Below are 14,846 nucleotides of genomic sequence, written 5' to 3' on the forward strand. Positions count from 1 at the left end.
TTTGAGTGGAATTTCAATATGTTCAAAAAAATCACAACATGGCAGGAAAATGTTTGTCCCTACTTCTCTATACCTCAAAAGTTGCGTTTTCCCCTCCCCCTAAAACATACAAAAAATAAATATGGATTTTGGAAAATCGTGATTCTTTTTGAAAAAAAAAATAATAATAAAAAATGAGTATTTTTTGTGTTCTTACTTTTCTGAATAGTACTCATCAATGCCTACAACTTTGCCCAAGACACCAAATCGATCAGCAATTCCTTTAAAAGTTACAGATTTTTAAGAAGGAACGTACCATTTTTGTTGAAACAGCGGTCAAAATGGCTTCTTTGGTAATAGGGCAAGATCCCACACAGTTTTAGCCAAATCAAAAAATACAAAAATAAAAAAGGTTGTGATCGGCTGATTATGTAAAGAAATGCACAGGTTTCATAAAAAAAATCATATCTAATTTTTATAAAAAATAAACTTGTTTTCAGCTTTCAAAAATGAAATTCAAATCGAAAACGCAATTTTTCGTCATTTCGTCGCATTCTCTCATGCTAATCAATTGTTTGAATTTTATTTGCTCTTTATTGGTCTTTATGGAGCACCCGATTCGAGTGGTTAGAAGTGCTTCATTTGTAGTACATTTAACCTTTGATCTGAAATCTTCATAAAACAACAGGGTTTGTTGACGTTTTGGAACGAAAAATTTGTGTGTATACTTTTTTAAATTTATCTTGGTTATTCAAAAGTTAAGATTTATACTGTCGTTTTCTAAGTCCAGAATATTTTACATTCAAATTTGAAAAAATAAAAAAACACAAATCTTGATAGCATTGCTCAGGATGTGATAAAATGTAAATAATTAACGAAAAATAGAATTGTTTTTGTAAAATAACGACATTTCGACGTTCCGAAAAAAAAAAACGCGTTTTAATGTTTGACCTCGAATAAACAAAAACGAAAGCACGCAATTTCAACAATAACAAACAGGTTTTGTTTGGCTGACCATTGTGTGCATTGTCCCGAAGTTTGGTTTAAGTTGGTTGCTGGAGTCCCGAATTATAATTACAAATGTTTACGGTAGTCTAACTTGTACGTGCGTCAAACGCGTTCTGACCTGAAATCCCTTTGGCTAGTTGTCGCATTTACATCAATTGCGGATTTTTTTTTCGGATTTCGTTGAATATCTCAGGATTGAAATCGAATTTTGGGGATCTGTGAAGGTCAAAAGGTGAGGCATTGGCCAAAATGCACGTACGACAAGCACGACGGCGACGATGTGAAATGTTTGTTTATCTTATTTTTCTACATTCGGATGCCTTTGTGCTCTCTTTTGCTAACTAGATATGAAAACCAGCAAGCTTTTATCATTTTGTTTCACTTATTCTATTTCCAGACTCGCAGAATCTCAAAACGTATTCTTCTAGCTAGTTTAAAACAAACATCAACTCAACTCAAACCATCAACTCAAAAATTGCCGACGGCACTTCACCTGTGCCTAGTCAGTTCCTATCCAATCCTTCCAACCATCATCGGTTGAACCAAACGTTCCCCGAAAAAGCTGCATGAATTCCTGTTGTTTACACGACCCAGCCTGGGCACCCATCACTCTTCATCTTCTCTGTCAGCATGTGCAGTTGCAGGGTTGCATCGGCTGCTCTTTCCCTCTGCAACCTGCTCTCAAATCCAAACATTCCGCGCGCGAAAAGAAAATGACCATTGATGATCGTTTCTTCTTGTCACCCTCCCCCCCCCCCCCTCTCACAACCTCCTCCTTATCCACGACCGGGTACACATCCAGACATAATTGAGAGATGAAACATAACACACATGTGGAACAACAACATAGAGAAGAAAAAGAAGCTGCACAAAAACACAACATAAAAGCGTCTTCCAACACGCAATTTCTCCACCATAATAGCTTTCAGGGAGGGGAGGAAGGGGAGACTTGGAGCCAGCGAAAAAACACCATTCAAGTCGTCCTGATGCAAAAACAGATCAGCCCTGTATTGGTGTCACTGCGTTTGTGTTGGTTTCTGCAAGAAGAATGCACTTTCTCACATACTTTGAATCTCAACATAAATGCTTTTCTTATAATAGTGTTGGTGGCGCGATAAGAACTTCACCAACACACCACCGAAAAGCTCTCGCCAACTTCAAAGCTCTCTTCAAAATCTCAAATCTAACAATCTACTCACGCAAATGATCGTCATCACTCTCTAATGATAATGACTAACGATGATGAGGATGACTTTTGGGGGGGAAACCACGATGACGATGATTGCGATCCCCCCTCCACAAGCTGAAACTAGAGAGAGGGAGCGAGAGCATGAAAGCTCTCGTTGCCCCCCTTCTCTCTCTCTCGCTCGCAAAGTCATGAATATTATGGACGGCCTCCATCAATCATCGCGTGTGAGAGTGTGTTCTTGATGCTCTCCGGAAAGGTTTGGGGGCTCTCTCACGCACACGCGGTTGGCGTTTTTTTTTGGGGAGGAAGCTAAAAATCACGATTTCACGATAGTTAGATAAGTATAATTGATTGAAATCAACATTTTGCCAGTGTAAAATTAAACTTCACGACTTCTTAAATTTATTTACCCTTTTTATTATGATGAAACTGTCATAATATATATTTATCAGCAGAAGGACAGTGGTTGAAGTTATGTTATTTCAATACTTAATTTACCAAAAAATTTGCAAAAAAAAAAATCAAAAAATTAAAAAAAAAATTAGTTCTTCCAGGGTTGTTTTTCTTCTAAAAATTAAAAAAATCATCGAAAGCTTGTACAAATAATTGTTAAATTTCAATTGAATCAAAATTAATAAAATAATACAAAAATAACCATGATTCAAAATTAGGTACAAATGACCTAAATCGAATAACCATGAATGCACACCGCGCCAAACACCGTGAATTAAACCCAACTGCAGCTGTGTTGGAATCATTTCCCGGTATAATAATGACGATCAGGAAGGATGGGAGGGTTTGGGGTGTTCAGCGCAGTGCAATAAAATGTTGATCTAGGCGAGCTCTCCCAAAGTTTAGTTGTTGTTGGCATAATTTTCTCAATCTTGGAGAAGGGGGCGGTGCCTTTTTTTGTTTTGAATTTTTCGGTTGAACGCGCGGTTTTGAGTACGTGCGCGGACAGTTTTGGGATATATTATTAAGAATAATGAAATTATCGATCTTTAATCATCAAATGAATAAATATTTTTGTATGTATAGTAAATAACGTTTATATTTTTTATTTAGCAATGTAAGATCATATAGAACGTCAGATTTTTTGGGGAAAGAAAAACCTAGAAAACTGGAAATATTCAACAAATTTTCTGGTAATTCCAGGGTTAACAAAATTAGAACAGCAACTGAAATGATCAAAAAAGGTGTAAGAATCAATTAATGACTGAACCACCCCTGTAAACAATCATGCAACTTAAAGAAAACATTATATTTTTCTAATTTTATGTGCAGTACTTTGAAGACAGTGGACAGTGGGGCATTCAATGAATCCATACCCCACAACTATTAAATTTTCTTTGACCAGTTTGAGTCAAGACAATTAAGATTAATATTTACACTTAAAGTTGAAATGATAACAAAGAAGAAAAATATAGCAGAAAATTTCTTGATGTTTTCATGACAAATACCTTTTAAAGAAGCCTTACTGGTTTCAGCTCTTTAACAATATAGGAAAGAATTGGCATTTCAATCAAATCGCTACCGACAATTTGTAAAAAATTGTAGCGAGTTTTTGGAATATGTTTGCATTAACTGGGCATCTGCAATATAATAGGATTTGTTTTTCTTTTTGTATGGAACAGCCATGCCAGATATACAGATAAATCTGTTTTTTTTTACAGATTTTTCGATCCCAAAAATCTCGAAAATCTGTACTTACAATTTTTTTTAAAATGGTTATACTTGAATGTTTCAACAAATTAGTAAATAATTAATGCTTTAATATGATACAAAAGCTTAAATCTGTTGTTAAAAATTTTAAAATGTCTTTTATATAATATTCATAATATTCACAAAATAACGTTGGTATGGAACGTTTATATGGTTTTCCACTTACTAAATTAACAAGTATTTTCGTAGCACACAAAGTTCTATTAAAAAGGGGCGGTGCAAATGTTTTTCAAAAGTTTTGTCACTCAAAATAAGCTCAAAATAACAGGAGGAAAAAAAATATTGGGAAAACTTCGAAACATTAATGGATACAGAAGCCAAAAAAAAAACAAAAAACAATTTGAAATGCCTTTTCCCCGCGATGATAATAATATTCAGAATGTTTGGGCTCGTTTGAAACTTTTTAGATTTTTTGTGAAATTTCTGTGTACATCACCACATTTTTTTACGAAAAGAAAATGTTTTCGTTGGTACTTATATTTTTGAAAAAAAAATTGCAAAACAACTGGACTGATATAAAGAAGCATTTCAAAACCCTTTTTCATTAAAATGTTGAAAGTATGTCCCCTCCCTCCACCCACAACATTTCAAAAAATATTTGCATTAGCCTTAACGAAAAATTACCAAAGTGGTACAATAATTAATTATCCATTATTTCCCTGCATGCTCATTGCAGGTGGAAACAAGATTTTTTTTTTCTTTTCGAGAAACCCCCGGGATTTTTTTCCCAGGACAGGACATTAGGCGCTTAAGAATAATAACTGAAATCTGGAGATTTTGTAAAGGTCTGGAAATCAAAATTTTCATTTTTTGTTATTTGCGGTCAGGGTATAATAAAACACCAAAAGAGTTATTGTGATTAAATTGCATGAAACTAAAAATCTGAAAAAAAAATCAAAGAGAAAAAAGTTTGATTTTAAATTTGAAGCCAACTTTTTGTGAATTTTAAAACAAAAAGTAATAAAAATGCTTCTTGCGTTTAAAAAATTAATGTTACCATCAGAAAAATGTCGAAATTCCATTGAATTCAAGAAATTACTTTTACTCCAAGGATTTTCCAATCTACAGTATTAAAAATCAAAATAGCAAAAGCCTAAAGTAGCTTTTTTGATTAAAATTGTTGAAATAAACAACATTGATTTTTCATTTAGTCAGGCTGGTACGAATTTCATTTAAGCTTTTGTCCCCCCTCCCCATCCGATCAAAAATGGCCCGAAAATCAGGCAAAAAAATATTATCTCAAAAATCTTAAAAATTTCAATTGAACTATGAGTGCAATCAGCTGAAATCTATTTGAAATAGATTCTCCTGCGTAAAGAATCATTATTGCTTATTTTGGTTGATTTAAAAATTATTAGAATTTTTGAAAAAAATAGATTTGTAGTATCTCATTGTAGTTTTTTGTCGCTTAAATTATTTTTCGTTAAACTATATATTTTTTGGAAACTAATGATTGAAAAATAACTTAACTAGTATAAAATGCATTTTTAAACATTTTTGCATTCAAATGTTGAGGCTACGGCTTGTTATCCCCCCTATATTTGTCTCAAACTTTGTTGGGGCCTTCCCTATGACTATATACTAAATACTTCCCTATGACTACATACAATTTTGGCAGCTGCCCTTACAAAAATGATACATACTAGAGGTGGGCAAAATCGCTGTTTTTTATGAGCCGCTCATTTTCGTTCGTTCATTAAAAAGAGCCGCTCTTTTGAACGGCTCTTTCGCTCTTTTTCAAAATTTGGATGAAAAGTTTTTTTTAAAGAATCATGTATTTCACATTGCACCTTTATAAATTATTTGATAAAAATAATTAAAACTGATAACGAGAAGATGCCCTTGAAAACCAAAGGTCTTGGTGGCCTCTATGTCAAAATTTCTACTCGAACCTAAACATCCGAGTAATTGATTGGCATCCAAACTTAAATCTAGGGATACTGGAAAAATTGCTATTAATTTTAAAATTACGTTTATTTCTCCAAGAATAGAACTAATGCTGATATTTTATTTGAAGAAAATATTTTGTGACCTCTTTTCAACATTCTGATTTAATCGATAAATTTTAACCGGACAAAAGGATTTATTTTTTTTCTTCAAAATCTCTAAACTATTCAGTAGATTGTTGGTAATATTTTACAACTTATGCAAATTGAAATACTCAAATTTGTATTCGGGTAATACTTTAATATACAATCAGTTGTACAATGAAAAGTTTTTTTTTTCAGTTCATTAAGAAAATCATTTACTTTTGGGATTAATTTTTACAAGCTTTGAAATATTTGAAACTGCATTTTCAATTCCCAAAAACAAATTTAGTACAATTTTTTTGGTAAATTCAATAAATTATGTTTATAACAAAAATCATGCCATCTTGAAACGGTTCTTCCAAAAGACCGGAGTTTAAAAAAGAACCGCGGTTCTTTTTTTGAGAGCCACGGTTTGTTCGCTCTTTTCAGTGAACCGGCTCTTTGAGTGGTTCGCTCTTTTTTTGCCCACCTCTAATACATACATATTATTCAAACAGCTGTAAGTTTTGATTGAATTTTCTAATCAATTTGATGTCTTCGGCAAAGTTGTAAGTATTGTTGAGGACTATTGAGGAAAAAAAATTGGTACACGGAAAAAATTACCGATTTCTAGTTAACATTTTTTCACAAAAACTCAATTTCCCAAAATACGTATATTTTGATTTTCGAGATTTTTTGATATGTTTTAGGGGACAAAACTCGCAACTTTTGAGCTTTAGAGAAGTATGGTAAAAAAACTGCCACCGTGTCATGATTTTTTTGAAAAAATAGTGATTTTTGGAAAAAAATCGAAATTTCACTCCATAAATAAATTTGACCTCAATCTTTTATGTAAAATTGAATTTGCAATCGAAAATTACCTTACAGATGTTTGAAAAAGGGCTTCGTTTTCAAGATATAGTTACCGAAAGTTTGATTTAACGAAATATTCGCTGTCTTTCGATTTTTTAAAATAGTGACCATGAGTGACCATTTCTTAAAAATATTCAATATTTCGTCCTTTTGAAATGTTAGTCTTGATTCGAAAGATTCACAAAATTGTTTTCGAAAAAATCGGAAAATTTCATGTATATTTCATATTTTAACATTGAAAATCGGACCATTGGTTGCTGAGATATCAACATTAGCAAATAGAGGGTTGATTGGATGAGACTTAGAAAACTTAAATTTTCATGTTTCAACTTCATGTTTCTTTTTCTTTAAACCGCTGTATCGATGCCTCTGTGCTCTCTTATGCTAACTAGATAGGAAAACCAGCAAGCTTAGTACAAGAGAGTACAGAGGAATCGGTATCTCAACAACCAGAGGTCCAATCTTCAATGTCTCTAAGACAATTTCATAGCTAATTTTCTGAACTCCCCCAAAAAATTTTTTTTAGAAATGGTTAATCATGGTCACTATTTTTAAATATCGAAAAACAGCAAATATTTCGTTAAAATCAATTTTTCGGTGGCTATATCTTGATAACGGAGCCCTTTATCAAAAAATCAGTAAGGTATTATTCGATTGCAAATTCAATTTTACATAAAACATTGAGGTCAAATTTTGTTGTGTCAAAATTTCGATTTTTTCCAAAAATCACTATTTTTTCAAAAAATCATTACTTGGTGGCAGATATTTTGACCATGTTTCTCTATGGCTCAAAAGTTGCGGGTTTTTGTCCAATAAAACATATAAAAATATCACGAAAATAAAAAAAATATGTTTTTTGAAAAATTGAGTTAATGTAAAAAAATGTTGATGCAATTTTTTCCGTGTACCTATTTTTATTCTCAATAGTCCTCAGCAATACCTACAACTTTGCCGAAGACACCAAATTGATCAGAAAGTTCAATCAAAAGTTAGAGCTGTTTAAATATTTACGTTTCATTTATGTATGGACAGCTGTCAAAATTGTATGAAGACTTGTATGGGTGAAGCAATGACACAAAATAACTTCTTTGGTAATTGGGAAGGTCCCACAAATTTTGAGCCAAATAAAAAAAAAATACAAAAAATAAAAATGGTCGAAATCGGCCGATTTCGTAAAGAATTGCTCAAATGTTACAAATGAAATGAAAAATAAAAGGTCGTTTCCAAAACAATATTTATTTATCTTTTCTGTATTTATCATAAAACTCAAAATATCATTTAATATAAGATTTGTAAAAATCCACCTTCTAATTTGATCTATGCTGCATCTAACACCCTCCTACTTTCACTTTCATCGCTAGTGTATATTACTGCTTTCGCGTAATAACACCTATATCACATAACGGGTACCTTCTGTGGAGTCCCACGCACGCTAGTGAAAATGTTCTCCGCACGTGCTTTCCACATCGCAACGGTAACGCACTCACGTGTCCCCGATCGGGCGTATATCAATGAGCTTATCCCTTGGCTGCCCTCGTGCTAGTTTTCATTGGTATCATCAGCTGTACTTCAACATTTTTAAATCAAGTTAATGTAATGTTTAAGGGAAAATTGGAAGTGATAACAAAATAAAATAAAATTATTCACATTTGAAATTGCCCGCAAGGGTTAACTATCCCAAATTGATATCCAAAGTGTCAAGGACACCACTTAGCGTAGCTGCTTAGTGGGGGTGCGTATGGATGCATGCATTGACCTGGTCCAAAAAACGTGGCCTGCGTTACCTGCGGCCATTGAACAGCCACGAGGGGCGGCCGGTCAATCGACTGCATTCCGCGGCTTTTGACAACGATGATGTTGATACACGAAGCTGGGGATAACCCCAGTGGCTAGGAATGGTTGGGGTGGGGGACACGTGTGACGGCCATCAATGAACTGTGTGACACGGCCCCGAAAGTCGAGAGAGTGAGTCCGGCCTGAAGTCGATAATTAGTCAATGGTTTATGATTGATCAGATCAATTTACATATTTACGTGAAATTGTGGTGGAAGGAACGAAAACAACACGAAGTCTCGAGGGACGGGGTAAAATATTGCCATTTTTGCATCCATCATATTTTTTAGGGCTCTTTTTTTCTCAGTTTTTGCTGCAGTCCGTCGAGGACCATCCCTCCAAAAAAGGAAGAGCAGCAAAAAAAAAAAGTGGGCAAAACAAAAATCAGAAAAGATACACCAGAAAAGCATCAGAAATCGCGCGGCAGACAGCTCCTGAAGTGGAGAGCTTAATTTAAAAGCATAATGCATAATAATAACTCTGGGAAAGCCAATTTCAATATCATTATTTCGGGGTCTGGAGGGGGGAAAAAGCGGGGTGGCGGTTCGAATTCGGTGGAGAGTCGCAAAATATGTACCTTCGGCATGCAAAGTGCACATTCGGGCATCGAGGCCGCATCTCGCTCACTCACGTGGCCATCCAGATTGCCCAAAAGCGGCCCCAGCACATTAGCAATTAAAACGATGCTAGGGATTTGCAGTGCAGCGTGCAATGTGACAATCAATATGAAATAAAATGTCGATTACCGTCCATCACCTTGCATTAATAATGCGGATAAATGGAGCTTTGAGAGGGCCTTGATGCAGTTGGATTCGTGGAGGATTCTGGCGGTGGGAAAAAGAAATTAGCTGCGGACAGGCAACTTATTAGTACACCGTCGAACATGATTCCTTATTTGATGGATGGTTGAAATTCCATAAAATATGTTCGATTCGTCTTGTTTAAAACTCGGCATTTTAATGAGCTTGGCAAATTGGAAGAAAAAACAAATACCAGAAAAAAATGATTTCATAAACATCAAAATCTTGTTTTTTATTTTTTTTTGTTCTGCAATCTGGTTTTGCAGTTTGGATTTTGAACCTTCCTTAAACAAATAGTTGTTGTAGTGCTCTGCTTGATTTTATTATTTAATACGCATTTAAAAATGATTTCTTGTTGATTTAAATTAAAACAATGTAGAAATAAATATTAGGAATGTTTTTCAAGGGTTTTTTTTTTCAACCTGATGAATCGTCATTCATTTTTTTAATACTTTTTTTGTAGAAGTATAAAATAACTCCGGAATAAATATACATATATATTAAAAAAAAATTTCAGAAGCTTGCTTCAGCTGAGTTTCAACAATATCAGTTGGATTCATAATCTTAAAAAATATCAATTTTAAGTAAACGCAGTGAATTTAGTTACAAATATAAATTTTATTTCCTTTGTACATTTGAAACCAACAAATAAGTTTTTAATGGTTTCACATTCCTACGATACCATTTTTTCCGCCCTCTATCTCTGATGGACCTTTTGCTAAAATTTCATTCTTTTCTTTTCAAAACTAATATCATAAAGGGACCATCCATAAACCACGTGGACGCTTTTTGAAATCTCGTGGACAATTTCCATACAAAACCAATATATTTTTGTAAGGAGCGTGAAAAATCGCAGAACCCCCTCCCACCCCCAATGTGTACACGTTGTTTATGGATCGTCCCTATATGATATTAGTTTTGAAAAGATAAGAATTCTAGCAAAATGTCCAATGAACAGGGTGACCACTCAAAACCAATATTTCAATCCCCGAATTTTGCCCGACTTTTCCAGAATCTTAAAAAGTATGAATTTCTTATCTAAAGAATGATTTTAAATCAAAAACTCTTAATAAAAAATCAATACAAACAATCGGACAAAATTTCTATAAAAATCATTGGCAATTTTAATAAAACAAAACTTGAATTTTAATAATAAATTTCGAAATACTTCACTTTAAAAATGGAACCATAATTTTGATTCTGGAAAAATTCATTCTTTGAAAAATAACCGAAATTCATATTATTTCAATGTTAATTTTCAAAATTACCGAACAAAAATTTTTTTTAAACTTCGTTGTGTTATGATTACCTATATTTATTATCAAATCTTTACATATCTTTACACTTGATTACAGTTATTATTCGTTCAAAGAATTTAAAAATATCTATGAATTCGTTTAAAATATATTTTTACCAAGTATCCTTTAAAATTATGTAGATTTTGTTGTTAAATTCTTTTATCAATGTCAATTTATCGAAGGGTCTGTATTTAAATGTTTTTTTTTTTCAACGAAAAAACCGGTGTTATAGCAAAGCAATTCCAGCTCAAATCAGGAATTTTTCTGATACTGTTGTACCCGACCCTCTCCGATTTCAATGAAACTTTGTAGACATGTTATCCTAGGCCTATATTAGCCAATTTTGTGTATATGGAGCCAATTGTACTCGAAAATAACATTTAGGAAGGGGGTAAGTTATTTAAATATTTTTGTATTTTGCAATTTAGAAATTACTGTATCTCGAAGCCGTTGCATCGTATCAAAAAGTGGTCGAAGACATACTTGTAGGAAATTGGACGGGCTTTCTGAAAAAAAAGCACTAAAATAAAAATACGCGCCACTTCTATAAGATTTTTTTGATTTTTAAGTTTAAAAGACAAATTTTAAGGTGATGTCACGTCTTTTTTCGTTCAAAATTTTTGAGGAAATAGGCTGAGATGTTACAAAAAGACTGACGAAAAATGCAGGATGGTATGTCTCTCCTAAGGTTTTAGCATGCTCATTTTCATTTCTTTTGTGTCGCTGTTTGTGTGCTTGGGTGCGTGGTTATTATATATAGGTGAAGGGATTTTATTAAATGATCATTATATTGCATTATTATATTTAATTGATTATATAACTACACTATATTTTACACTTAACACATTATACAAAACACATATGAAACTGTAAACAGGAGCGTTTGGTACGGTATGTCCACGCATCCTTCCTCCCCTGTGGATTCTGTGTCCTGTGAAATGTGCTCCGTTCACAGAATCTGTCTCTGCGGTTAATGCAACGCAGTAGGCCTGGCCGCTTTAATTTATGCAATACATCTTCGGGGTTACTTAAGTGTACTGCAATAATTAGTATTGACAAGAAAGAACTTGGGGCGTAATCTAACCCCAAGTTCTTCCAGGATGCTTTCTTCGGACTGGCTGCGCTTGTGTTCGATTAGATTAGATTAGGATGGTATGTCTACCCTAAAAAAATACAAAAATCATTTACTGAAAATGTTTTTTTTAAGTGGTCTAAACGTCAAAATTTTTAAAAACCGATAGTGGGAATTGATTTCACAGACAATTTTACATAAAGTCTCCATATTGACCATTGTCCTATGTCCAATCCTTGGGAAGATACAGCGGTTTAAAACATTAAAAGGTCGGAAAATTAGGGTTTTTGGTGGTTTTTGGCAATTTCTATACAGACTTGATTTTTCAGTCTCGAAAATATTTTTACCGGAAAGCTTGTCCAATTTGCCTTTGACAGCTTTTCAATTGGATGTATGGGCAAACAGATATAAGCTTAAATATATTGCTCATAACTGAAAATAGAATATTTTTTTCAGTGTGGTAGAAACCTGAATAGTAAATAAACTTACGAAACGAAACGAAACTATTGGCACTACGCCCCCCGGGGCATGGCCTTCCTCTAACGTGGGATTTCTGCTCCAGCGCCTCTGACGAGACAGGAGAAACCGGGACCGACGTTTTACTTCACCATCCGATAGAAGCTCAGTGGATAAGGCGGGAATCGAACCCGCGTCTCATAGCATCATCAGGATCGGCAGCCGAAGCCGCTACCCCTGCGCCACGAGACCCACAATAATAAACTTACGCAAATATTAAAAAAAAGTCCTTGGCCTTCAGTATGTAAATGAACAAAATTTGTAAACAAACCGAAACCAATTTGAATTCTCACAAAAAAGATTACCCCGCAACTTTTTTTGTCGACCTTTTTTTACCTTCGGTTGCGATGGAAACTAGCGAAAAATAAAATTTGAGATAATTCCATCACTGATCTCTGGAAACAATTATAATGTTCACTCAGCCAGTCATAAAAAAACGCGGTTAATTTACAGTCTAATCGCAACCAGCCGATTGCATCTTATTAAGCTAAGAAAAAAAAAGTAAAAGAAGGTTTTACCACTAACGAGAATGTATCAATCACAAATCATTGCTAAAAAGGCACAAAGAGTATCAACGTTTCCATCTGCTTCTTCATCATCTACTTGTCACGTGCGTTGCACTCACTTCACGGCCAGCCCTGCGGCCGCCGCTGCAACCCCAACTTCCACCCCGCTTTTGCGGCTCTTCTTGGACGCCGACGCGTACCGCACCAGGTGCCCCTTGTCGTCCTCGGCCATGCCCTCAAAGTACAGCGACACGATCGAGTGCTTCCGACAGAAGGCCCACCACCACCGGAAGCCGCCCTTGCTGCCAAACCCAAACTTGTCCTCCTTGGCGCGGAACGTCTCGAACCGGGCCAGAAACTCGAGGATGCTCTTCAGAGACTTCTTGGTGCGTTTGTTGTACGGAGAAATCGAAGTGTCGCAGCAAAAGTCCAGCACGGCAGCTTCCTCGGCCGGCTCGAGGGGCAGCTCCTGGAGGACCGCCATCCGGTGCGACTTGCCGAGGATGTTGTCGTACAGGGTGCCCTTGGGGATGTTGTACTTGGCGGACGCCTGGGTGAAGCGCAGCCGTTGCGTCACGACGGCCGCGATCGCCTCCTGCAGCTGGGACCAGTTCCAGGCGGGGGCCTTTTGCTGCTTGGCGGACGCGTTCGAGTGGTGGCGCACGGATTCCGTCGTCGTCGTTGACGCTGTCCAGGGGTCCGGGGAGTCGGCGGCGGAGATCTGGGTGCAATGGGTGAAACAGAAAATCATGTCAAAATTAAAGGGAATGAACAAAAATCAAAACTAAAAATCTTACAGAAGAAAAAAAAAATCTTTGATAACTAATCTACAACTCTGCATGGAAGCCGGTTCTAATCCCACTTACGAAGCCCTTATATTCTGCAACAAAGTTTGACGAATTAAGTTCTCACAAAACAAAATACAGCCCATAAAGGTGAAACTATGAATAAAATACGATTACAGAGCCTAACTCAAATTCGATGGCAACCTTGTTGCTTTTCCCCTTTATCCAAAAACTAACTATAGAGTCCTCTATTTTTGACAATATGTTGCAACTAGAGAAGTGCAGCAGCAGCAGCAGCGGGCACCAGCATCAACCCAAGGCTGAATAAAAAAGCCCACTCAACAACGCAAAAAAAGTTCTTTTGCCGCGCCAGCACTTCCTTGCCAATTCAGCCCCGCATTCAATTAAAAAAATATGAAGTAAATTTCGCCCCAAACCGCTCGCATTCATCGATGCATGGAGTTGGACACTCGTGGAGCAGCTCTTTGCGGGATACAATCCCAAATTGAATGTGGGGCATAGCGCGCGAACCACGCAATCGAGTGAATAAAATGTTGAAATGTAATATTCAGCGAAAAAGGGCACTCCACAAACAACCCTGTTCGATGAGGGCTCGCGATGGATTCATTTGGCGAGCTTAGTGCACATCCCATACACGGTGATGAATTGCAATCGAATCGGGCAGCAGAAATTGGGTTTTTATTGTGCCTTTCGTGGCTTACGAGAAAAAGTAGTTCGGCTGAATAATAACCAGCTGAGAAAGGGTTGGTTAATAAGGCTTTTTAGTCAGAAATTTACCATCAAGATAAATGCATTTCAAAATAATAAAAATTTAAGAAATCAAACACTTAAAAAAGAGCAGGTTAAAAATGTCCTTAATTGTAAAATAACGGGAAATTAAAAAATGCAATATTCAAGCCTGATCAACAAAATTTCGAAACAAAAACTATCACAAAATATACAAACATTATTACAGTTATGCTTCTACGGTGCTATCCTGTTTTTGACATATTCCCTCTTGTCAAAAATGACTGATGAATGAGACTAACTTTTCTTCTATATAAAAAAGATCTAAAACCGTTCAAAAGCTTCACACAATATTAATGAAAAAATATTTAAAATGACGTTGATTTTTGGAAAGCAGAAATGTTTGAAAAAATCGTGTTGTCAAAAACGGGAAGAAACAGCATATTTTTTTTAACGTTCTATACCGTTCTGTGCACAGCGAATACTTTAGGAGGCGAATACTTTATGAA

The 14,846-nt window shown here is 35.4% G+C and overlaps 1 protein-coding gene across 1 annotated transcript in view; it reads right to left on the bottom strand.

Moving 5' to 3' along the window:
- Window positions 1-12,745: 12,745 nt before the first annotated feature.
- The window catches only part of LOC6044061 (protein bric-a-brac 1), a 96,641-nt gene continuing 94,540 nt past the window's right edge, over window positions 12,746-14,846 (bottom strand). The window contains exon 3 of the mRNA XM_038261612.1: window positions 12,746-13,526. Within this exon, the coding sequence (XP_038117540.1) occupies window positions 12,921-13,526 (606 nt within the window). The 3' untranslated portion in view covers window positions 12,746-12,920. The remainder of the gene's footprint in view (window positions 13,527-14,846) is intronic.

Source organism: Culex quinquefasciatus, chromosome 3, assembly GCF_015732765.1.
Source record: "Culex quinquefasciatus strain JHB chromosome 3, VPISU_Cqui_1.0_pri_paternal, whole genome shotgun sequence".
Lineage (NCBI taxonomy): Eukaryota > Metazoa > Arthropoda > Insecta > Diptera > Culicidae > Culex > Culex quinquefasciatus.